The 23271-nt window shown below is 44.2% G+C and overlaps 1 protein-coding gene across 1 annotated transcript in view; it reads left to right on the top strand.

Annotated features, from left to right (window-relative positions):
* The first annotated feature begins 7110 nt into the window (after window positions 1-7110).
* CAMK1D (calcium/calmodulin dependent protein kinase ID) overlaps window positions 7111-23271 on the top strand; it is a 319245-nt gene continuing 303084 nt past the window's right edge. Inside the window, exon 1 of the mRNA XM_059725786.1 lies at window positions 7111-7453. Coding sequence (XP_059581769.1) covers window positions 7281-7453 — 173 coding nt within the window. The 5' untranslated portion in view covers window positions 7111-7280. The remainder of the gene's footprint in view (window positions 7454-23271) is intronic.

Genomic DNA, 23271 nt, shown 5'->3' on the forward strand with positions numbered 1-23271 from the left:
ACAGGTTCAGCCCTCTAGCTCCATGTCTCAGACCTCTCCTCCCTCAGTGAATCTAGTAACTGAAAGCAGTAGTAAGTCATTCCCCTCTGTATTATCTATAACTGTCATTGCCAGGATATGAGACATGTTCTGCCAGTGGCTTTCACAGATCTTTGGTGATGACAGAGAAACGAAAGACTTGGGACTCCTGGGTTCAGTGCTAAGATCTGTCAGGAAGTGTACTCAAGTGCAGGTGTGTCACACTCGTCTGGGACCCTGGACTGGATTTGGACTGCAGCCTGCAAGGCTTCTCGCAGGCGGGATCCAGCCTAGGGCGTATGGCTGTGGTCACTGTGATGATAGTAGCAGTGACAGCTGCAGCCATCGTGGTGACAGTAAAGTAAGAAGTGTGGGTTGGCTAGCCAGGCACTTGCATGCAAGCAGCAGCAGGCCAGGTGGTCACAGGGCAAGGGAGAACTGTGTTCTGCAATGCTCACCCACCCACCTGCCACTGAGGGTCACGTACACTGAGGCCAGGGTTTGAATTACACTTTGACTCTTGGGGAGGGGTTTGCATAAAAAATTGGCTGGAGTTGGGGCTGTGTGCACGGGTCCCCGCCAGTACCACCAGGCTGGGGCCGGTGACAGCGGCAGCTGGAAGGAGCTGCCACCGTTGCTGCCTAGGCTGCTTAGAACTGCGTGGGGCAGGCTGGGGACTGTGCATGGTGGTGCATGGGCTCCAAGCTGTTGTGGTGCGGAGGGAAGGTATGCTGACTGGCCTATTTCTCGTCTCTTATGGGGGGGCTCAATCCCCGCAAGCTCCCCTGTAATTTGAGCCCTGACTGAGGCCATAGGGCCCTGGATTCCACAGCAGGCCATGCCGCCAGCTTCTGGTACCCACTGGTATCCTGGAGAGCCAGATGGGGCAGCTCTGCAGGCCATATGTTTGACACCTCTGCTTTAGTGCGTATAGACCATTCTGTCCCTGTGTCCCCAGCTGGCCCTGTACCCTTCTACATCTATTCCCAAGCCTTGCTTCTGCTCCTATCCGCCCCATCTGCTCCTGGCTCTTCTCCCTGGGCTCCTCTCCATGTTTTTTTCTGCAGGCTCATACACATATGCATATCTGAAGTTCTCAAAATGTGTTATGTGCTAGGGGCAGAATTAATTTAATTTTTAAAAAATTTCTGACTTCTGAGTATGTAAAGGTATAATCTGAACAGCACCTTAAACATAGTTTCTTTTTTATTATTTAACTTCCTAGATTTAATCAAATAAAAATAAAAGGAAAGAAGAAAAATCCCAGTCTTAAAACTCTGAAATCAGCTGGTGCCTCAACAACATCAGTAACCTGTGGACTTAACAGGCACCAGATGGTCCCAGGGTGACTAACGCCTAGTTGTAGGCTAAGCAGGCACATCTCTACTAGCACATGCCGTTATACAAGCATGGTTTAAAAATTCCTGAAGACAGCGTAAGTCCTTTACCCTCCTATTCTTTAAAGTTGCAAATGCATCAACAGTCTGTCATCCTTTTGCCCTCAATTCGTGTGTTTTGGGATGCTGTTTTAATAGTTTAAGATGATCCAGGGCCACAAATCATCTTAAAGAGCTTAAAGTGATTCAAGGCCTTAGGCTGCTTTAAGTTGCCTTAGGGATGTTTATCATTTTAACCTGCAAAAACAGAACAGTTTTACAATTCAGCAATATGGAGAGGCAATATGGAGCTTGGAAGGTGGATTGAAACTGGGAAAAACAGGTTAAAGGCTTATGGCCTGAGGATTGTGAATGAATTTAGAAAAGTGCTGTTTTAAAAAAGCTGCACGCACATGTGTTTCCCTTTTACAGTGAAATGTAACCCAGTTCAGAGAGCCAGCACAAGACGGCACTAGGACACAGAGCTGGGTGGAGTCTTCTCTATGGGGTAGCATTTCTCCCTGCCTGCACACTTCTTGACCTGATCCAAAGCCTGCTGAAGTCCATGCAACATCTCTCATTGGTTTCTATGAGTTTTGAACCCAAACTTGCACTCCTGATCACAGGGGATGTTCTGCCCTGGCCATCAGCTGCAACATAACCTGAGCATGCAATTTGGAAATACTCCTAAATTTGCCATGTCCAAAACAGGTTTAAAAAAATCAGAGCATAAGCATTCCTCCTTGCTGAGGACTGTTCCCTTGCCAAATTGCAGCTTGTCAAACTTCTGTTATTACTTAACTTTTTAAAAAAGGCAGAAACAGCACTGAAAAAGAAATATTTTAAGTCAGAAAACAAACTTGCATCTTTTTTTTCACCCTCCCATGACTCAGCAAAACTGCTGTGGGGATTTTGCTCAGACTTTCTGAACAAGTCCACTTTTCTTTGGCCAAAGACCAAGTCCACAACATTTCAGCCCCTGAAAGTGAATATTTCCCAAAATGTCACACACATGTGAAACACAGGGGGTTATAATGGAAGTGGTTTGCAATGCTAGTTATCCTAGCTATAGCTGGAACACATTAAACTTAAGAGAGAAGCTTAAGCTACTACATTTGGAGCCGGAGAGTCGGATTTCGAGATGTGTAGGTCCAAGATTTTAGTTAATTTCATTTTAGGCTCTGAACTTCTGTCTGACATCACTCATGCATGAATAGAGAAAGAGAGGTTTGGATCAATTTAGCTTGAAAACCCTGGTTCTGAATCAGGCCGGGCAGAAATTGAACTTTGGTTTTCCATGTCCATGCCAGGACACTGCTGTGGTCCTCGGCCACAAAGAATAAATGGGGATGGAAGGAGGGGACTGATCCCCCAGCTTCAAGCAGCCACTAGTCCCCCTTCCTGGTGGATGCCCTCTACCCCCCGGTTTCTGGTTGATGCCTGTGAGCCCTGGCCGTTGGCATTTTCTTATTAACTGCAATGAATGAAGAGTCAGATAAGCACTGGGTGATTTTCAAAATCCCACTCGCAGGACATATGAAATCTCATGGGATATTTTAGTTTTAGTGTGTGTTAGAATATCACGTGCATGTAGATGAATGCACAGATAGCTTGTTTATCTACATGCTGTGGATGGAGGTAATATGCAGAAATTATGTATAGGTAATAAATACTTCCATGACACAATTCTAAAATGGCACGGTTTTTTGGGTAGATGTGAGATCTTTTATTAGACCAGCCAAAGAGCTGGAAAAAAGTTTGTTGCAAGCTTTCAGGCAGAAACACCTTTCCTCAGGCATTGTGTCCTTAGACCAACACGGCTATAATCGACAACCCTGCAACAATTCGAAAATGTATCAGAAATCCTTGACCACCTGGTTCTGTCCACTAATCCATCTTCTTGGGATATGGTTTGTTCTTCTTGAAATCAGTCTGTTGTCAGTGGAATGGTTTCTCTTTCTTCACCTCAAATTTGTTCATTTTTGCTACTCCTATATCCCCCGAACTGAACTATCATAGACCAAAGCCCAGTATGGGCAAGATTCAATCTTGAGACAATGGCAGCCTTTCTGCATCTCAAAACTGTCATGACCCAGCTCTGGCTTGCAGTCCTAAAATCTTAAGCCATTGGTTCTTAATCGTGGCATTTTTAAGAGCACACATGCTGTTTTAAAGTTCTCTTGAGTGGTTTGATGGTTCCTCCTTCGCTTTATGCACTTAGGCGTATGTAGTGCAATCCTGGTCCCGTTGAAGTCAATGAGAGTATTGCCCTTATTTTCAGTGGAGTAGTAGGAGTTCACAAATGGTAACTTTTAGGCAGATGCATAGAGACCAATAAAGCTGAAGGAAGCCCTGTAAACACTTGTAAAATAGGTTTTTGGTTTGTATAAGACTTACCAGCTAAAAATGCTGAAAGGAGTAGTGTGATATCAAGGTTTTGGCACCCATTTGAGAGGACTAATATAGCTACCATATGTAATCTCAAATTAATGTTGATAAGCCATTTGCGTCCTTATCCTAATATGTGTTAGAGTTCATACTATGGAAAACAAATAGTATACCACTGTGTAATGAAAGACTACTATATCGCATGCAGATGCAGGTTCCAAATTAAGGCTGGACAGGTATTTCCTATTTTTTGAGTGCCTGATTTTGCAGTCAAAAATAATTTTCTTTGAACCTAGTTCTGTATATATAATTATACAGAATAGAATTATACATAGCCAGTCTACCTCATCCTATACTGTTATACGCAACCACTGCAGAGGGAGGGATTTCTTTCATTTTTTTTTAAATCGACTCTTCAAATAACTGAGTTCACTACAATAGCTCATCTAGATCATGTCAATCAAACAGGATTATAGGCTCCCGGAGTTCATCCTGACATGACAGACTGTAATGACTCTGAAGAAGCTGTTACAGTCTATTGTGTCAATGATCCATGGCTAATGGGAATGTCTCATATACTTGTCATTAAAATTGTACTGGCTCCTGAGGATTCCTACATTACTAGTTATTTCAAATATGGGTTCTATTAGCACAAAAAGTACGGTAACATGAAGTTAAAGGTGCAGGTTAAATTGGCAAAAGAAAGTTTGAGTGAGAGGTTGACCTGACACCTAACCCTCAAGTCAGAGTCTTTTGATGCTTAGAAACTGCCCTGTTCACAATGCATTCTGGAGTCTTAGGAAAACATGAACATCTGCAGCTAGCCTAGGAATTGAGATGCATGCGAGTCTCTTAGCATGATGAGATTCCAGCGCCATGTGGAATGAAGTGACATGATAAATAATAGTGATGGATGCTTATGATATGCTACAGCTCAAACAGAAGTTATAGACTTGAGGCAGAAATTACTGATGAGATTCTTTGGCCTGTGTTATGCAAGGGGTCAGGCTACAGCATCATCATAATCCCTTCTGGCCTTAAACTCCATCAATCTTATACCAATGATGTGAGGTTTATGTGAATTTCATAGCACCATTTGAGTACCCGTGAGTGAAATTTCAGGATTCTGCGTTACCAGTGTCAAATAATTTACATCTCATAGAGAGGAAGAGTGAACATTACATTGGCACCGATAGGTAGGCAGAAGGTATATGTATTTTGGGGTATTTATTGCAAGTTCTTTGGGAAATGTTCTGTCTTGTCTGTTATATTTATACAATGCCTAACGCAATGGGGTCTCAATTTCTGACCGGGTTGCCAAGGCACTACCACAATAAATGATAATAAGAAATTATTGTAACTGGATGAGGGTGGGGATGAGAGGATCAAGTAAACAACAGTGTAATGTGTTTAAAATTAATTCTTTGACGTTATTTGTGCAGAACGTTGTGGCAAATGTGAGGTCATTTGGGTTGTGAGCATGTTGCCACTTCAGACTGCAGTGCATCAGTGAAGCCCCTGCTACCAATTTACCGAAGAACCCAAGACACAGTCCTGTGGATCTGGTTCCTTCCTGGAGAGGGCAGTATTGCATGGACACACTAACCAGATTGCCTGATGATGTACACTTGAAATCCTTAATTGGAATATATGTATTGTTCCTCGTTTACTTCTCAGCTCACACTCCAGTAAATCTAGCCTTATCCCCATAAACTGGATATTATCTCATTAATAACACTCACATTTTTTATCTTAGAAAAACACTGTCTGGAAACTAGGAAGATAAGAAAGAATGAATATATATATATATATATATATATGAAAAGAATTTCACAACATTTTGAGCTTTACCCCTCATTATTTTCTGTTGTGAGTGTGAATGTTGTCACATTAAAAAAGGCAAGAGTCACACATGGGTCTGCAGGGTAGAGAAAAATGGTAGTACCATACTAAACAATACAATGACACGCTATTCTTTTCATTTTAATTGGGATTGGATTATTCAGGGGATAGGTAAGGCACTAGAATGACTTTCACTCTTAAATCGCTGTCTGTAAATTAGGCCGTGCCGTAATTCATAAACACTTGCCGTAATTAGTAATAATGCAGTCATAACTGATCCTTTGCCCTTACACAATATTTTCCATCTGAAGGGATCCATGTGCCTCAGTGTGTGCAGGTATTATTGGCCAGTTCTGGCAAATTTGGGGTCATAAAGTTGCACACTTTAAACCCTATTTAGGGAGCTAAATTGGTGATCAGATATCGGGCCCAATCCAAAGCCTGGAGAACTCGATGACAGCTCCCACGGCTACTCAGCCTTTTGGCAAATGAAGCCACTGAGTGCTGTGCCTAATTTTAGGCACCTGCTTTTGAAAATGGTGCCCTGCTTATCTCCATCCACAGGGATGGAAATTACAGAGATGTTCATGGCTTCCCTGCGAGCTCGTGGGAGAGAGTCTGGGCTTCCTGCCTCTCAGCCGCCCGACTTAACCCACTGGCAGCGCGTGGCCTCTCGTTGCGGCGCGGAGGTTGCTTGGTGGCCGTTCGAGGACGCTGGGGCTGCATCCAAACTGCTTTGCCGCACTCCCAGGAGCGCCACCAAGATGCACCACTGCTCCACAGGCGACTGGTGCCTCCCGAGTCTGGCGTGGCACCTGCAGAAGCTGGTGGCGGTGGCGCGGATGGGGCTGGCGAGCACCTGCAGAAGCTGGTTTTGTGGACAGAGCTGGTGAGCTCCTGCAGAAGGCGATGTCGGTGGCAGGGACAGAGCTGGCGAGCACCTGCAGAAGGCGATGTTGGTGGCAGGGATAGAGCTGGCGAGCACCTGCAGAAGGCGATGTTGGTGGCAGGGATAGAGCTGGCGAGCACCTGCAGAAGGCGATGTTGGTGGCAGGGATAGAGCTGGCGAGCACCTGCAGAAGCTGGTTTTGTGGACAGAGCTGGTGAGCTCCTGCAGAAGGCGATGTTGGTGGCAGGGACGGGGCTGGCGAGCACCCGCAGAAGCCAGCGTCAGCATCGATGTCGGGGGGGGGCACCCACACCCAAACCCCACTTTTGGCTGGGCCCCCTTTCCAGGCAGGTGTCTCTGGAGCCGTCCCTGGGGGGGTGCCAGCGGGCGAGGGCGCTGATGTGCCAGGAACTTGGCCACACCAGTGCAGTGGTGCTGGGGGGGGGGGGGGGGAAGCCGCCCTCAGTGTTCCCACCTGCGGAATGGGCAGAGCGCTCCCGCGCGGGTGCGCACAGGCCCCGCCCCCGGGGCACATGCGGGGCGGGGCGGGGCGGGGCGGGGCCGGGTTGTGTGTGGGTTTTGTATTTTCTCTGTGTCTCTCTCTCTTTCCTCGTTGCCTTCCCCTTCCCCTTCCCCCTGCCCGCCCGCCCGCCCGGGCTCCCCCCGCTCGACGCGCGCCGTTTTGGTGCAATGCGAATTATCGGCCGGCTGCAGGCGGGCGGGCGGCCCGGCCTCCCCCGCCCATCGCCATAACAACCCGCACGCCCATGTGCCCGGCCCCGGCCCCGGCCCCGGCCCGCAGCCCCGCGCGGCAAGCGGAGGAAGAGGAAGCGGCAGCAGCCGGCGCCATGGCCCGCGAGACCGGCGAGGACAGCTCGTCCTGGAAGAAGCCGGCCGAGGACATCAAGAAGATTTTCGAGTTCAAGGAGACGCTGGGGACGTGAGTGGGGGCGGCCGGGCCGGGGCCTGTGGGTGGGTGGGTGTGTGTGTGTGTGTGTGTGTGTGTGTGTGTGTGTGGAGGGGAGGGCGAGGAGGGCACCCCCCCCCCCTGCACGGGCACCCTCCAACTTCAGGACTCGCGAGTCGTACTTTTGGGCACGACCGTCCCGTTTCAGGTGTGACACCGGTGCCGCTCTGACAGACAACACCGTGTGGGGCTACAATGTGCCCCGTGTTGGGTGCCGGCCGGGTGTGTTTCCGTTCCCCGCGTGCTGTCTTACCTTTGCTGGAGGGAACTTAACCATTGGCGAGGCTCCCGTCTCCGTGGAGGGTGACGGCGCCAGCCGAGCGACCCGTGATGTCGCTAAAAGCCTAAACTGCATCCGCATCTGGGGGGCACCGGCGCCGTTCCTGCGGGAGCCGGGTCCCGAGGGGCTGTCGGTGCAAACTTGCTGCGGAAACATATCGACTAGTGCAAAGATGTAAAAAGATGGCTGTTTCTGCCGAAATGCCATATGTGACCGTTCGGTACCTCGTGCTATTAAAGATGGTCTGTTCGGTGACTCTGCGTAACCATACGTGTCAGCCCAAAGCGTTTCAATTTGATGTCATTTAATAGTCTGGCAAGTTTTGCAATAAAGTGGATTAAATTAGGAGGAATTACATTGTGTAGAAGCCACTGGATGCCAGGGGGACCGTGACCGTGGCCCCTGCGAGGAAGGCAGAGCAGACCCGAGGATAGGTATGGCAATTATAAATACACTAGCGTTTAAAATCCTCAGTCGGTTCCTTTCCCGTCCCCGGCAGGAGCAGGCTGTAGCCGCAGAAAGCAGCCTGCTAAATGGGAGGCGTGCGCTTCGGTTTGTTTTCTATCAGAGGTGCCGAGTTGTTTCTCTTCTCCTTAGCTGAAATGGGGCATGTCCGTACTTGGAGCCCCTGCAGAATCAGGTTGCTACCGTGCAAGTTACTTCAGCCCCTGGGAGGCAAATGCCATGGCAGTTTTCTGCTGCGGGCCCTTGCCCTTCAGAGCAGAAATGCCCCAGTTTTGTTTCTGTTGAAGTCAGTAGGCAGACTCCTCTCGACTTCGCTGGGAGATATATGGAGCGCATGCAAAAAGAGCCTGGATCCTAAAGCATGCTTTGTTGCCTAATCCCTGCTTAAACACCTAACTCCTCCTGAAATCAGGTTAGGTATCTGTGTACCTCAGATCTGGACCAGAGTCCTTTTCCTCCGTATCATGACTTAGCAATGCAAGAGTCTGGTTTGGTCGCTCCTGTACTGTTATGCTGAACTGTGTTGGACACTGGCATGTGTAAGTAGAGAGAGGTAGGTCTGTAGTCATAGTAGTACATACATGTCATGTAGAAGGCAGAGTAGATTTGAGCTTATAGACTAAAGAAGATATATAGCACAAGCTTTGGTGGGCTTGAGGTCACTCTGTCAAGTAGCAGATTTTTTTCCGCGGGGTTTGTGGGACCTTAATTCCTTTTGAGTCTCAATTTCCTTCTATGTAAATGTGTATGCTAATATTAATCCACTTCACAGCGGTGAAAACCTGTAGATCCTCTGGTGAAGAGCCCTAGATGAATGCATATATATTTTGTACTTCTCTATTACCGTTCATGTGAGGATATCAGAATGCTAAAAGCACCTTGAACAGAAAAGCAGTCCTTTTCCTGCACTCTGCAGCACTGAGTAGCTCTGATTAAATAATCTGTGATAAGAAAAGTACAAAGCCCCAAATCAGGCAAGAAAGTGAAAGTTAACCTGATTTTAAAATATTTGGTGCTGAAATGTACTCAGTTGTAAACGTGAAGTCGTCTTACGCACTCTGCTAACGACTCAGTCTCTGAAAAATTTATTTTTCATTTTATACAAAAGCTTTTCAGTTCATTGTTAAGATGTGGAGGACTCGGGCTGCCTTTAATACATTAAAAAGACATCTTTTTAAGACATCGTCTGTCTATTATGTAATAATTCAAGCTGGAAGGGATCCTCTAGTGCAGGGGTCAGTGAAGTTTTTGGGCAGAGTCCCAAAAAATACCCGCAACTTGTAAGATGTTGGCATGCCAGGGGCAGATGGCAGGGGAGCCGTGCGGCGCTCGATCCTTGTTCTGGCAGCACAGCGCCAGCCTCTTCCCTGCTGTCCGCCCTGAGGCATGTGTGCCAAGCAAAATGCCTTTGCGTGCTATACTCTGACACCTGTGCCGGGGGTTCCCTACCCCTGCTCTATTGGGTTACCTAGTCCTCTCTTTCTCCCCCCCACCCTCCCACATTATGGCATTAATTAATGACTTGGATGTCCCCAGAAAATTATATCCGGTCATTTATTAAGGTGGAGGCGATATAGAATTGAGAATACCATTTTGTAACACAGGACTGGTTGCACAATAAATCTCTCCTGTTAGACTGCTGAAGTCTTGGCCATTTGCCTTCATTGAACGTTCCTGTATAGAAGGCTGGGCAGTGTGGTGGTTCACAGACTAACTTAATCAGAGAGGATGTGCTAACAAAATCCTTGTACAGTTTTTCTTGAGGAGTCAGCTGCAGCAGGGAATCAACTTCGACAACTTTGCTGAAGTTTCCCCCTCTCCATGCTGGCAACAGCATGCAACCAGCTGTGATTCAGGGTTGCCTTGAGAGCCAAGGGTGCTGCAGGGTGCTGCACAATGGTAGCACTGTTAGGTGTGCACATTTGATTTGTGTGATAAGCCCAGAGATTTCAAACAGGAATTCATAGTGTTAAAAGCATTCTGCTCTGTTGGGGTCTTTCTGAGTTCTTTGCAACACAAGACTTGCATTATTTTTCTGTAGTCAAATAATGAGTGAAAACTAAGAATTGACATTTTCTGAGGGGTGCCTCGAATCTGGCAAGGGTGCCTTGAGTCTAAAAAAGGTTGAGAACCACTGAACTCGATTCAGAACCGGTCCTTCGCAACTTCACGCTAGGTTTGGGAATATAAGGAAGAGGCTTTTACTCAGCAGCACCCATCTGGGTAAATCTCACCACCTTTGTGATCCTGAGGTAAGGAAGTGGCAGCAAAGAACATGAGAGAGACCAGTGAGAGAGGCAGAGAGAGCAGAGTCAGTAGGGAGAGAAGGGGTACAAATAGAGAATCGAAAAGGAGAAGGAGATAGAAATAGAGAAGAAGGAGGCAGGAACAAGAGATCAAAGCAGAAATTACACATAAAGGAGAAGTGAGTGGATGAAGACATGTGATGCAGACTGCCTTTTGGGCAGGGAGGAGGGGGGAAATATGTACGGTGTCCAGCAAACTGAAGTCATAAGAACATATGAGATGCCATACTGGGTCAGACCCCAGGTCCACTAGCACAGTGTTCTGTATCTCAGTGACAGAGTCGATTCTAGGGGGAAGAGTACTTATGCGGGGCCTCTCCACACTGACCTGTCTCCTTCCCCTCTTCTCTTACAGCTGACAGCATTGAGAGGCTTAGGAAATCTGATTTTGGAGGTTACAGGCCTACTGTCCTGTTAAGTGCATGAGTCTGCCTAATCCTTTTTTGAACCAAAGTGAATTATCAGTCACTACAACCTCCTGTGGCAGCGAGTTCCACAAGTAAATGACACGTGTGAAAAAATCCTTTTGTTTTGCTTTAAACACACTCCCTAATAATATCATTGTTTGTTCCGTACTTCTAGTATTGTGAGAGATGGTAAATAGTAAATACCTATTTCCTTTCTTCACCCTATTCATTACTTTATAGACCTATGTTATACCTCGCTCAGTTATCTTATATCTCAGCTGAAAAGTCCTAGCCATAGCCTCTCCTCGTAGGGAAGTCTCTCCTTGTTGCCTTTCTCCATACTTTTTTAGTTCTGCTCTATCCTTTTGGATGTGGGGAGCTCAGAACTGCACACAGTATTCAAGGTGGGGTGTACCCTTGATTGGGACTCCTAGGTAAAGAGAGCACAGTAAGGAAAACAAAAGTAAACGAGAACAGAGAGGGAGAAAGAGAGAACAGATCAAAAAATCTTATTCAGGGAAAACTCCCTTTGACTTTAAAAAGTGGGCCCTTTCTTTTCTATCAGCATAATTTTGCCTCTGCCGTTTTGGACCTGATTCCTCTCTGGATTACTCCATTTTTGTGCTATCCACCAGTGTAGCGCTAGATTATCAAGGCAGTGATTTACGCTCTATAACAGCAAGTTTAGTGGTACCTTGGTAGGCCCTTTAGTCACCATTTCTGCACCTGGACTTTTGCATTTCTGATTGTTGAGTTTTGACAGATAACTAAGAGTGAAGCTGAAGAAACGGAAAAGCATGAGGGGAGCTTCCCCCTACTTCTACAAATCCCCCTCCCCCCCCCCCCCCCAAAAAAAAAAAGCCCCACCCCAAACTTTGATGACAGTAAAGGGTCAGACTCTCTACCAATGCAAATTAGTATGGGTTCATTAAAATCAGGGCAATTATAAACAGGGGAGCAGAAGATATGGCTTGTGATTTGCAGGTTTTCCAAAATTTAAATTCACCTGACATTGGACAGGTAGAGAACTGTCTTGATTTGCCTTTGGGTGATTTAATGTTTTGAAACAACGTTGTTAAAATATGGTTGCTCAATGCTATTCTCTCTGTAACCATCAGAAAATAAAGTCAGGGTAGTACGTTTTTCAGCTGAGAGAGTGACATTCCAAGAGCTAATGAGAAGCAGAATGTCATCTACCTATCCAGTAGGAAAGGGGAGAAAGCCTTAGATCAATTGATCAGATTAATCTAAAGAATCTGCATTTATAAAGCATCTTTTAGTGTAGCACTCCATCTATGTCATAGTTACAACCAAATTGAGGGCTACAGTTTTCCTGTCTTAGCAGGGAATAAACTCTGTCATATTTATATGATGAGAGTATTGTTCTCATTGGGGGAAGATTGGGAGTGAAGAATAATTCCCCTAACATTTCCCTAATCCACTAGTCAAGCCCTAACTTTCTTCCTATCAGATTATAATGGTAAGAAAGTTAGGGCCTCCGTTGCACAGGCAGAGCAAAACGATGTTGTAATAACACAATGGTGCGTGGACACAAAGGAATCGTAACTCTGTCCCAACACTGCTGTAAAGTGTAACACAGAGGGAACCCAAAAGTGACTGCATTTGTCTTGGGAGTCAAATCATGGGCATTTCTCTTCAAGTCCCCTATATGCTGTGTCTCTACTCTTCCACACTCCTACAATCACATGGCTCCTCCTACCCCAACCTTTGACGGTTTTTGGATAATGATACTGAGAAGGTAACAGGATGCAAGAAAACCCAACCCATAAACTGCAGTTCTGACTGAATTTCCTCTGGCCATCGGAAGGAAATCCCCACAGCTTGAGCAGTGCTGGAGGTTTTCTGCAAGCTACCATCTGCGGACTGCTGGCCCACCTGCACATGTTCACACTTTGTCCCACATTCACTCAAGAACTGTTGTGCTCATACACATCTTACATTTCTTCTCTCATGTACAAGCACAGTTGCAAACTGTCACCTGCAGACCGAGATCTGTCTTTGCAACATGCATGCCTTCACTCGTGTCGTCTTGCACATACACTCGTGCATCTACATATACACTATTGTTAAATTCTCATGCCTTTGTTAAGGGGTGACTGGATGGATCACGCGTTGGTGCAACTCATCGAGGCAAGCAGACACCTAGCCTCCTCTTCCACCCAGTGCAGAAAAGACACCCCAGCATATGTGCTAGTGCAAAGGATGGGGCAGGTGAATGCTACTACATACAGATGATTTGGTTCAAGTCATGCATGGTCCTGACCAGAAGTCGTTCACTCATCTTTCGTTCTGATCACCTGTTGAACAGAAATTAAAACTTTTGTATTTTCTCCCATAAAATGAGTCTTGAAACATAATCCCTTTAATTGTGGGTGCAATATAAATTACAAAATAGCTTTTTTTTCTTGCTGTATTTTAGGTATATGAAACTTCAGTAGTTTCTCAGATCTTGCAGGGAAAAAAATATTTGCGCTGCCCCCCACTTTTTATTCCACAAAAGACTGAAATACTGTTTTAGTTTCACAATGATGCTGCTGACATGCGCAGCTCTGACAAGTGATTTGTGTTTCCATTTGTTGACAGTCCTGTGGAGCTAGATGCAGAACATGGTGGATTTCATCATAATTATTTTGCTTAGTTTGGTACTTTCTCTACATAATTGCATTCGGAGGATGCTCCTATGCAGCAGGCATAACATAGCAGTATGATTACAATATTTCACAATGGATCCAAAGGTGTGAGTTTGAGCTTTTTTCTGGACGTGCCAGTGGGTACCTCCTGTTGACCCAGCAGTGAGTGCCTACTGGTCAGCAGGCTGGGAAAATCAGAGTCAGCTAGACATGATTCTGGCCATATTGTTTCTTCACGTACTGTGGTCTACAAACCCTGGTATGCTTGAACCACACCAGCCTGACAAGCTACCTACCCTGAGGTAGGCGGCTGACAAGCTAGGACCTCAAGCTAGGACCTCAGACCTAGATAACAAGATGTAAGTACTTCCTGAACAGAAAACTCTGGACTCGAAAGATTTCTTTAATTCATTAGAGAAAAGGAATAATAAGAACTGTTAACTTGAATTTAAAGCAGGAAAAATTCAAATTAGAAATCGGGCGGAAAAGCAGTGAGAGTGACTAACCATTGGAACAAATGCCTAATGCAAATGATGGATTTTCCATCTGGTGATATCCTCAAATCAAAACTGGATGCCTCTTTTTCTGGAAGCTGTCATCTAGCCAAACACAACTTTCTGCATTTAATACAGAAGTAATCCTCTATCTTATGTTATTCAGAAGGTTGGAGTAGATGATTTAATGGCCTTAGGACCCCTGGTACACATTACAGTTCTGCTGCGATGGATGTGTCAATCGCACATCCATAAATGGCAAGGGTATTATATTGGATGCACTTGTAAGGCACCACAAAATGGTAAACCAGTCCTAAAAATGTTCTACATATAATATCTACATATAGTATAGAACATTTTTATGGTTGGTTTGCAAGGCTCTTTAAATTGAACCCATGGTATGTCTGGTCCTGGGGCTGATGATCAGCTGATTGTTGGCTCTGGCCCCTGATCACACTGGGGCCAGGTCAAGACTCCTGTGCACCCCTGGGACTGGAGCCAATAATTAGCACCCCAGCTCCAGACTTGCAGGCACTGGGGGAGCCCGGGCTCTGATCCTGGGTTTCCCCTGTACTGGCAAGTAGAGAGGGCATTATTGGGATCTGATCCTGGAACCCAGAATTGCGCCTCCTGCAATTCATGTGGCATCTTTAAATGAATGTATGTCAGGAGGCTAGGACTTGTAACTCTAGGAATCATGATGTCACTGGAGTGCACAAACATGGGAATATATTGTGGTGTTAGCAGCCTATAGCATCCAACTATCTTTGGCTTCCCTGGGAGGAGAATTCATAGCTGATGTCCAACAGTTAACATTTCTCTACATTTTGTGAAGAAACAGATTTTACTGAGCTGAATTAACATATGGCAGCCAATAAGGAGGATATGCTTGTTTTAAAATCAAGTCATTTTGATTGCTATCTTACAGCATACCCCGTAGTTTAAGAGGCAGTGTTCTTGTAGGGTTTTAGTTATTTTTATTAGATTTATTTATATATTTAGATATATTAAGGCCTAGGGCAGTTTATAGTAGAAGACCAAATAAACTCATAAAATATTCAGCAATTATTAGTTCCTACCATTTTCAAAATAAATCGCAAAAGCTCAGAAGATAGACTATTTAGTTTAATTCTAATAATCATAGAAAATAACCTTAAAAATGTGGTTAGAATTGAAGTGGGGGAGAGAAAGCCAAAATGATCAGAATTAAGGTCTGGTACTGACTGAATCATCTTTTACTATACAGTAGCGGAGAGGAAGAACCCTTCCCAGTTGTCCAGTGATGCCTAGCGTTGCTTTCTCAGCAGGGTGGTTCGTGAGATGCCAGGGTTAAGCTGTTTGTTGGTCTGCCGTACTGGGCAGAAATGCAGGTGGGCTACTGAACAGTCAGGTTGCTCTCCCCCTCATAATTTTTTAGAGCAGATCTGAAAGTATTCTCGACTCAAAGACCATGGAGCTTAAATGTTTTCCAATTCATTTCATAAACCTTATTTTCCACTATTTCTCTTTCATTTCCTTCCCATCTACCACCAGCCCTTTGGTTTATTTTCATGGTCACTATGTTTTGAGTGCTTATGTGGCCTCCATCAAGATAGTACCTGAGTGCTTCAGAGTCATTAATGTATTAATTGTATTTTTAACCCTGAGTTTGTACAACAAAACACAGTGTCATAGTATGTGACAAGTGCTCCTAGGTACTGCTGTAATACAAATAAATATCAGTAACAATTCATCAGTTCAGTTTGAAGCAATTCACTTTTGCCCTGCTCTTTGCACATGCTGTTATGCCAGAGTGCACAGCTACATACGGCTACACAAGGTACCGCGTAATAATGGATGAGGCGCGGTGAGACTGGGTTGCCTAAGGTAACACAAGAAGTCTGTAGAAGTACATGGGACTCAACCCAAGTCCCGCACGAGTACTTTAACTGCACGTCCATCTATCTTATTTCAGTCTCAGTGCTGCAAGTGCTGGATTCTCTGCAGCCTGTCATCTGGAGCAGCCGCTCTGCCTTCTTCCCCTTCCATCTCTTTCAAATATCCGCTGGAAATACATTTTTCTTGAAAATATATTTTTCTCTCCTGTCTTTGCCTCTCTTTCTGTCTACCTCCGCCGCTGACCTTGATTACTTTTGTTATAGCCCAGGTGATGCATTTACATGGCAGCTACCATAGTATATACAGAACCTGGGTCTGAGTGTTTCACTCTGTAAAGCACTGCAGGATACATTTTATATTGAATAAAATTTCATTGTTTTGGTTCGTTTGACAATTAATGAGTGCTTATAATAAGGTTCTCAATTTATTGCCAGTAATGGCATTCACTTAACTGGTGAGTCACAGTTTATAATCATGATTACTTAATAGGACCTAATTTTCCAGTCATTTAGGGTAGTATGAAAACAAGTTTGAACTGTAAAGGTATTATTAGTAAACAGGTTAATGAATCAAATGAGTGATGAAAGTGTTCCTAAGGCAGGGATCTGTCACTTTATTAGTCTGTAAACTTCCTTGCTTATCCATGGTACTTTGTAAATAATAATTAACAATAATAATTTCTTAACATATTTGTTTGCTTGGCCTACACATGAAGGACAAATCAAATAGTCCAGCAGCAAAAATCTTCATAATAGGAATCACTCTGACCCATAGCATCTTTCCATCCTGTCTTATCACTGGTATATGTTGTGCTGCCTATTTTGGCGAGTCCTGTAATTGTCTCTACATGTTGTCAGTCTTTTAAAAAAATTTTTATGAACACCAGAAATAACAGATTGTTAACAAACTTTACAAAGCCCTTTTCTGATATTTTCATATTAAGATTTTCATATTGTGTTTTATGCCAGAATTAACTCACCAAACAGCTTGCATAGGTTAAATTCAATTAATATGTATTTTTGTTAGCAGAATGTCTTGGTTTAATTGAAAAGCTAATTTTAACACTGGCTATAATCAAACAAAGCTTTTGAGATGGAGACCCATATAGATTTCATCTGAATGTAAAACATCTGAAAACAGATCTCCAGCTTTTTTCTGTTACAATAGATCAGTGGTTTCTCATGCACTTTTTCTGGGTAGTTTCACGTCATATATAGAAACAAAAACTATAGGCAAACAGGCCAAGCTAAGTGGGAGAAGAAACCAAAAATACCCTTTTTCGGGGAGTGGGGAAAGAATGGCTTGGGATTAGTGTGTCCGTGTCTCAGAGGTGGGCTAAAGGAAGGGGAGTAATATGAACTTAAATTAGGTTTACATGAAAGACCCACTGTAACTTTCACATACCTTTTCAATTTTAAAAGAGAGTATCAGTCTAATTACCATTTCTAGAAAGAATAAAAGAGAGAGACTCTTTATAACAATGCAAACAAATGTGATAATTTGACTGAAGAGGCAATCTCTCACTGTGGCCTTGAGAATGCGTTGATGGCTTTTGTCCTTTAGCATTGTATTCCTCACTCTGCTCTTGATACACTCTTTCTCTGACTTAAGGCAGGTCACTTGGATTTTAAAGCAGAGTGCCTAAAATTAGGGACGTAAATCAGATAGCCTGATTTCATAGGATCCCACAAAAACGCGTATGAAGTTAATAGGGGCAGGGGTGCCCAGTGCCTCTGGAAAAATCAAGCTTATAAGTTTTGATACCTGAATCTACCCTTTTAGGCCTTTCAAGCGCCACATTTCTTCAGAATGTGAAAGGGCTTGATCCTGGATCACTGTAGTCAATGGGAGTTGTGACAGTGGTTTCTATAGGAGTAGTATCAGGCCTGAGCTTTTGACTGTTGTGAGACAGTATTAGGATGTGCAAATCTAAATCACATCTTAAAACTGTATGTTCTGTAAGTGCCAGGCATTGTTGTTAAAATTGATAGAAACATTTGGTTACATAATTATGTTTGAAGAGCGCATCACATTAAAAACACCTGTCCACCCACTCTAATCTGCAGCTGAAAAGTGTTTCCATTTATGACATTGGTTATGTAATTGGTTTTACACAAGGGTATGGTTTCGATGGTCAGCTGGTAGTAGAAAATGGTACAGCACAGTGATCTGCACTTACAAACTGCCTTGGTCCTATTGATTTTTTGCAACTAGCAAGGCCAGAATATGTTGCACAAATATGGGTTCAGTCTTGGTGGGCAAATGTGACGGTTATACCATCCTCATTAGCTCTAGTACCTGGAGGCCCATGCTGAGATCTAGTCTAGAGTAAGGGTAAGTCCCTACTGAGAAGAATTTACATTCTAATGAACACACAGTGGGTTGGAAACTGTTACATGGCTTTATCAAAGGTCAAATAACTGATAAGTGGCAGACCTGGGGGCTGAACCCTGAGCCCTAGTTTAGCACTCTGTGTGGTGGATGGTGCTGCACCTCTCATCGTCAGTGGCTTCTTACAAGCATATTTATGTCATACTAGCATCTAACTGGCGTTAAGTGTTTGCTGGACTAGCTAACTCATTATGTTTTTGTAATTTAACTTTTTCACATTGGTGGTTGAGTTGTCCATCCTCTAACCTAGGAGACCATAGACTGGGATTGTGTTTGGTCTCCGTCCTTTAACTCTTCAAGATTGGGTGACACTACTAGGAGGTCAAGAGAGTCATAAACAGCTGGCGCCAGGTCAGACCAACACTGGAAATGCATAATTGTGTTCCTTTCACAAAGGTGCAGTTATCTGACTGATGTTGAATACCTCTGGATATCTTGGCTCTAGCCAACTATTGCCTAACTTTGAACATTTAATTCCCATACGAGGTCCTAGAAAAGCCAACCTAAAGGCAACCAAAAGGCAGCTTAAAGCCAGCTATAGGCTCTAACTGAAGCTAATATTCTAAACCTGGCACAATCTGGATTTAGGCCAGGATGTAAACTGCTTTAGTGGTGCTAATAGATGATCCTATATAATGCAGAAGGAAAAAGATATCCACTCATCCTCCCGGACCTCTGTGCAGCATTTGATACTGCTGACCACTGGAGAAAGCAGGCAGGCCTTGAAGGTAAAAGTAGCTTGAGTCTTTTCTGACCACCAGCACCAGGCTCTTCATTTGTGAGTTTCACAAGGATCTCTTGTCTCTTTAACACCTGCGTGTGGTCACTAGGCCCGTTGGTCAGACGAAAAAGAGTCAAGTAGAATGATGCAGATGATATACTGCTGTCCTGATCCATCACATATCACCACGCAGCTACCAAGAAGATGGGCCAGTGCTTGGATGAGCCAAGCGCTGGGGTCAAAACCAGGTAGTTGAAGCTGCATTTATTTCTGGTGGGCAGAAGAAAACTTTTTTTTTAAATAAAGTTTGCAGCCACAGTGCAGCTTCCTTGACTGAGGGTACTTTTTAGCAGTATGCTTGGGGTTCTTGTTGATGCTAAGGTGTCACATAGTGGTGTGGTTTTTTAGTCCTTAGGCACACATTACACTGTTCACAGAAACCACGGTATTTACAGAAGCACACAGGTGGGTTAGTGCTTAACTGCCACTGGAAGTTAAAGGCAGTTGCCAACAAATGCATTCAGGCAGTGTTGTAAACTGCCAGGCACAGTGAAATGCATGTCAGGGGACTGGTAGTGCTCTTTTCCCACCTGGGGCATCAAATCCTTCTTCTCTTTCTGTGTTGTTCAGTGGTTGCAACAGGGGACTGGGCGCCAGGCTCTTCTGTTCTGATCCTGAATCTGCCCTGTGTGATCTGAGAACTGTGTGTTCTTTGTGTTATAATGATACTTTCTTTCCTCCCTCCCAAGGAAAGAAAAATGGCTTAACTAATTAATGTTTGGAAAGTGTTCTGAGATCTTTGGATAGAAGAAGCTGTGTGTGGTATTAGTATTTATTATGTAAGTCATATTTCTCCGGTCACTTTGTTCAACTGGCCAAATTCAAGTAAAGACTTTGAAGTTACATCCGTCTGTTCCAGGGTTCAGTTTAGCTAACTGTCCTTAAAGGTGGCTCGAAACCAAAAAGTAGGATGTGAATATCTCAGACACTGGAAAAATTTGCCTCTGGATCCAAAGGTTGCAATGCAGTCCAATTTCTACTTATTTTTTTGTTATATGCATCATCTTGGTGGCCACATTTTGTGATGTGTATCTTTCCATCTGCCAGGGGAAAAATAGAAAAGTCTTTACTAAAACTTTTTATTCTGGGAAATGAGGTTAACTACAGTCTGCATAGCCATGGCGCAGTGGCAGGGTGAGAAATGAACTATATGGTATAATTTATCTTTTTTCTCACTCATCCCTGCAGTTGTTCTTTGCTGGTAGTTCTACAAGTGCTGCCAAGACTTTTAACATGTCTGGGCTTCCAATTTGATGAGTTGGTGAACAGGATTACATAATATTGTTGCCTGCAATAGGAGGGGATAGACCTAGGAGATCTTTTAACCAGTCCTGTATTTCTGTCTGGGGGAGAACAACATGCATGTGAGGCAAGTCTAGTGGATGCAGACCACATTCTCTACAGTTAAAACTCACCAGTTAAAGAAAACCAGAGAGTAGAAAACATGGAAGTGCCTAGAATGATCCAGACAAGGTTCTTTGGGTAAATCCGATATCTTCTATTAGACCAACTCAAAGATATTGGATTTACCCAAAGAACCTTGTCTGCCTACGTCCTTAGACCAGGGGTGGGCAAAATGCGGCTTGGGGGCTGGATGTGGCCCACCAGGCCATTCTGTCCAGCCTGCGAGGCCCCTAAAATATTTAGAAAATTAATATTCATCTGCCCTGGGCTGCCTGTCATGTGACCCTCGCTGGCTTGCCAAAACTCTGCGCAAAATAATTGCCCGCCCCTGCCTTAGACCAACACGGCTACAACCCACACCCCTGATAGAATGAGCCAGGTTCTCTGCTTTCTTTTTGCCTTTCCTCTGATCCCATTGCGAGTACTGATGCTTAGTCATCTGGAAATTTTCTTGTAATGTGCAACAAATTATAGAGGGAGGATGCCAGCCTTACATAAAATTGAATTAAGGAACCATGGAGTGGCCCCTTGTTCATACAGATAGCTTGAAAATCAAACGTAGGTGGAAGGTGAGTACAGTAAGGGCAAAGGAGAGCATATTGTCTCTTCTTTCTGGATCATCCCTCCGTTGCCATCATTTCTGCCAAACAAATATTTTCTGGCAGATGCCCAAGTTACTTATGGTTCGCGTAGCAGGGTGTGGTAGTCAGATTTACATCGTTTGATGGACACACACAGCTTGGAAGGCTACAGGACTTTTCCTTTGAGTCAGTTAAGTCATATATTTCTCAGGGCTTTGTTGCATGTTACTCTTAGAACATTTTATTTAGATTGGAGTAGGCAGTACTGCACATTGCAAAGTTTTCTGAGCAGTTGCATGGTAATGCTTATTAATTATTACCATCTATCTAAGTACTGGAGCCCTTGAAGACTGGTGTGCTGCCGTGCACTGCTCAGAGTAGCAAATAGCTGTTTGACACTCCCAGCCCCGTCACTACACCTGAGTCTCCTGATCACATTATCTTCGTGGAGTAACGGAAGCTCAACATGCGTTAAGTAATATGATCTGGAGCTACTCCTCACTGTGCTATGCTAGGATGGCACTTAGTGCGTGTTTACTGCATTAATGCTTTAGGAACAAGCCTCATGAATGGTATACTTAGGGCCTAATTCAGCCATCTGCTGCTTGCAAACTGGTCCTTGGGCCCCTGCGGAGACATAGCTAGGGCTCCACATGGACATTAGGATTCAACCACAGAGATCAGATTGGTGAGTTGATGTATCACTGACCTGTGGGCTTCTGTGGTGTATCAAAGAGTTTCTGTGCACGGGGTACAGCAGCAGCTGGGGCAGCGGTTGCTGTTCTTGCACCTTCTCAAAATTGACTCCCAGGGCCAGTGCCCCAGTTGCCCACCCCTGGTTCTGCTACTTGTGAGGCTCCTTTATGAGCCAGGTAACAGTAGCTCTGTTGTATGGGAGCCAGTATTGCAACAGAGCCACGTGGACACAATTAGCACATCTACACACGAGTTAAGGCGCTTTAGTTATTCAAACCTAAAATTGATACCTGCTTTTGCAGATATCAGATTTAGGAATGAATAGCCTAAAATCATCATTTTTTTTTAAGGCACATTAAGGGTGCGCATGTGTAGATCCATGCCCTTAATGGGCCTTAAAAATAGCTAACGCACCTTAAATTGGCACGTATAGACGCGCCCGATCTGCAGAGCACTGTGTGGCACTTCAGGGTAAAAAACTGTGTAGATGTAAACTCCATGTATGCCACATTAGTTTTCTCTACACAGTTTTCTTATTTGTAGTATCATACACTACATATCTGCACTGGTGAGAGTGTCAAAAAAGGTCTTCCAGGTATTTGCATATCAGCTCCAAGAACTTGGAAGTAGAGAGGGTATAAATAGTGGAAATGCCATATAAGGTATAGTTTTGGTTTTGGAAAGTGTCAGTACAGCCCCTTACACCAGAAATACTATGTGTTGGCTCAGCCTGCCTTATGAGATGCATCTGTCGACTGCAGCAGTACAAAAAAAAGGTTTGCTTTCCATCCTGCAGAACCAAGACATCTGCAGATTACCGAATTAATCCTTAGCCTTTGTATGATCTGCTTGCAGGATCTATATTGCTGGGGAGGATATCTGAGCCAGCACACAAGTGGGCACACAGGCCAGGTTGAGCTGGTGTCAGGGGTTAGTGAACTCATCTGAAAAGGTATAAATGGAACGTGTCATAGTTGCTTAATGAGAAACGTGAGAACAAGGATTCTCCAGGCTTAAAAAAATCTGCCATGTCTCTATCATGGTTTCTTAAACAATTATGCAGTTTGTTTAAAGTTCTGACAAGATAACTGGCAAAATTGGTGCACAGAGCAGATCATATAAATATACAATGTTTTCCAGTCAGCATTACTGTCATAAAACCTTATGATTTTTATCATCATAATCCCAATCCAGTCATTTGCTTTCAGCAGCATGCTCGGATGAAATCCTACATGGCCAGTAATGATGTTGTAGTCTAGATCATTTGTCATTTATCCATTTCTGGTCTAATGGTACTAAAGTCTGGTCTTCAGTGACAATGAATAATTTATTGCTTTAATATAGAATATAGCTATGTGTTTTGCTCATCTCTCAAACTGGAATATTCCAAAGGGTTTAAGGCAATCTGGCCCCCAACTCTTGTTGGCATCTAGTCTGAATTTGTTGTAATGTTTTAT

This window comes from Alligator mississippiensis, chromosome 4 (assembly GCF_030867095.1).
Source record: "Alligator mississippiensis isolate rAllMis1 chromosome 4, rAllMis1, whole genome shotgun sequence".
Taxonomy (NCBI): domain Eukaryota; kingdom Metazoa; phylum Chordata; order Crocodylia; family Alligatoridae; genus Alligator; species Alligator mississippiensis.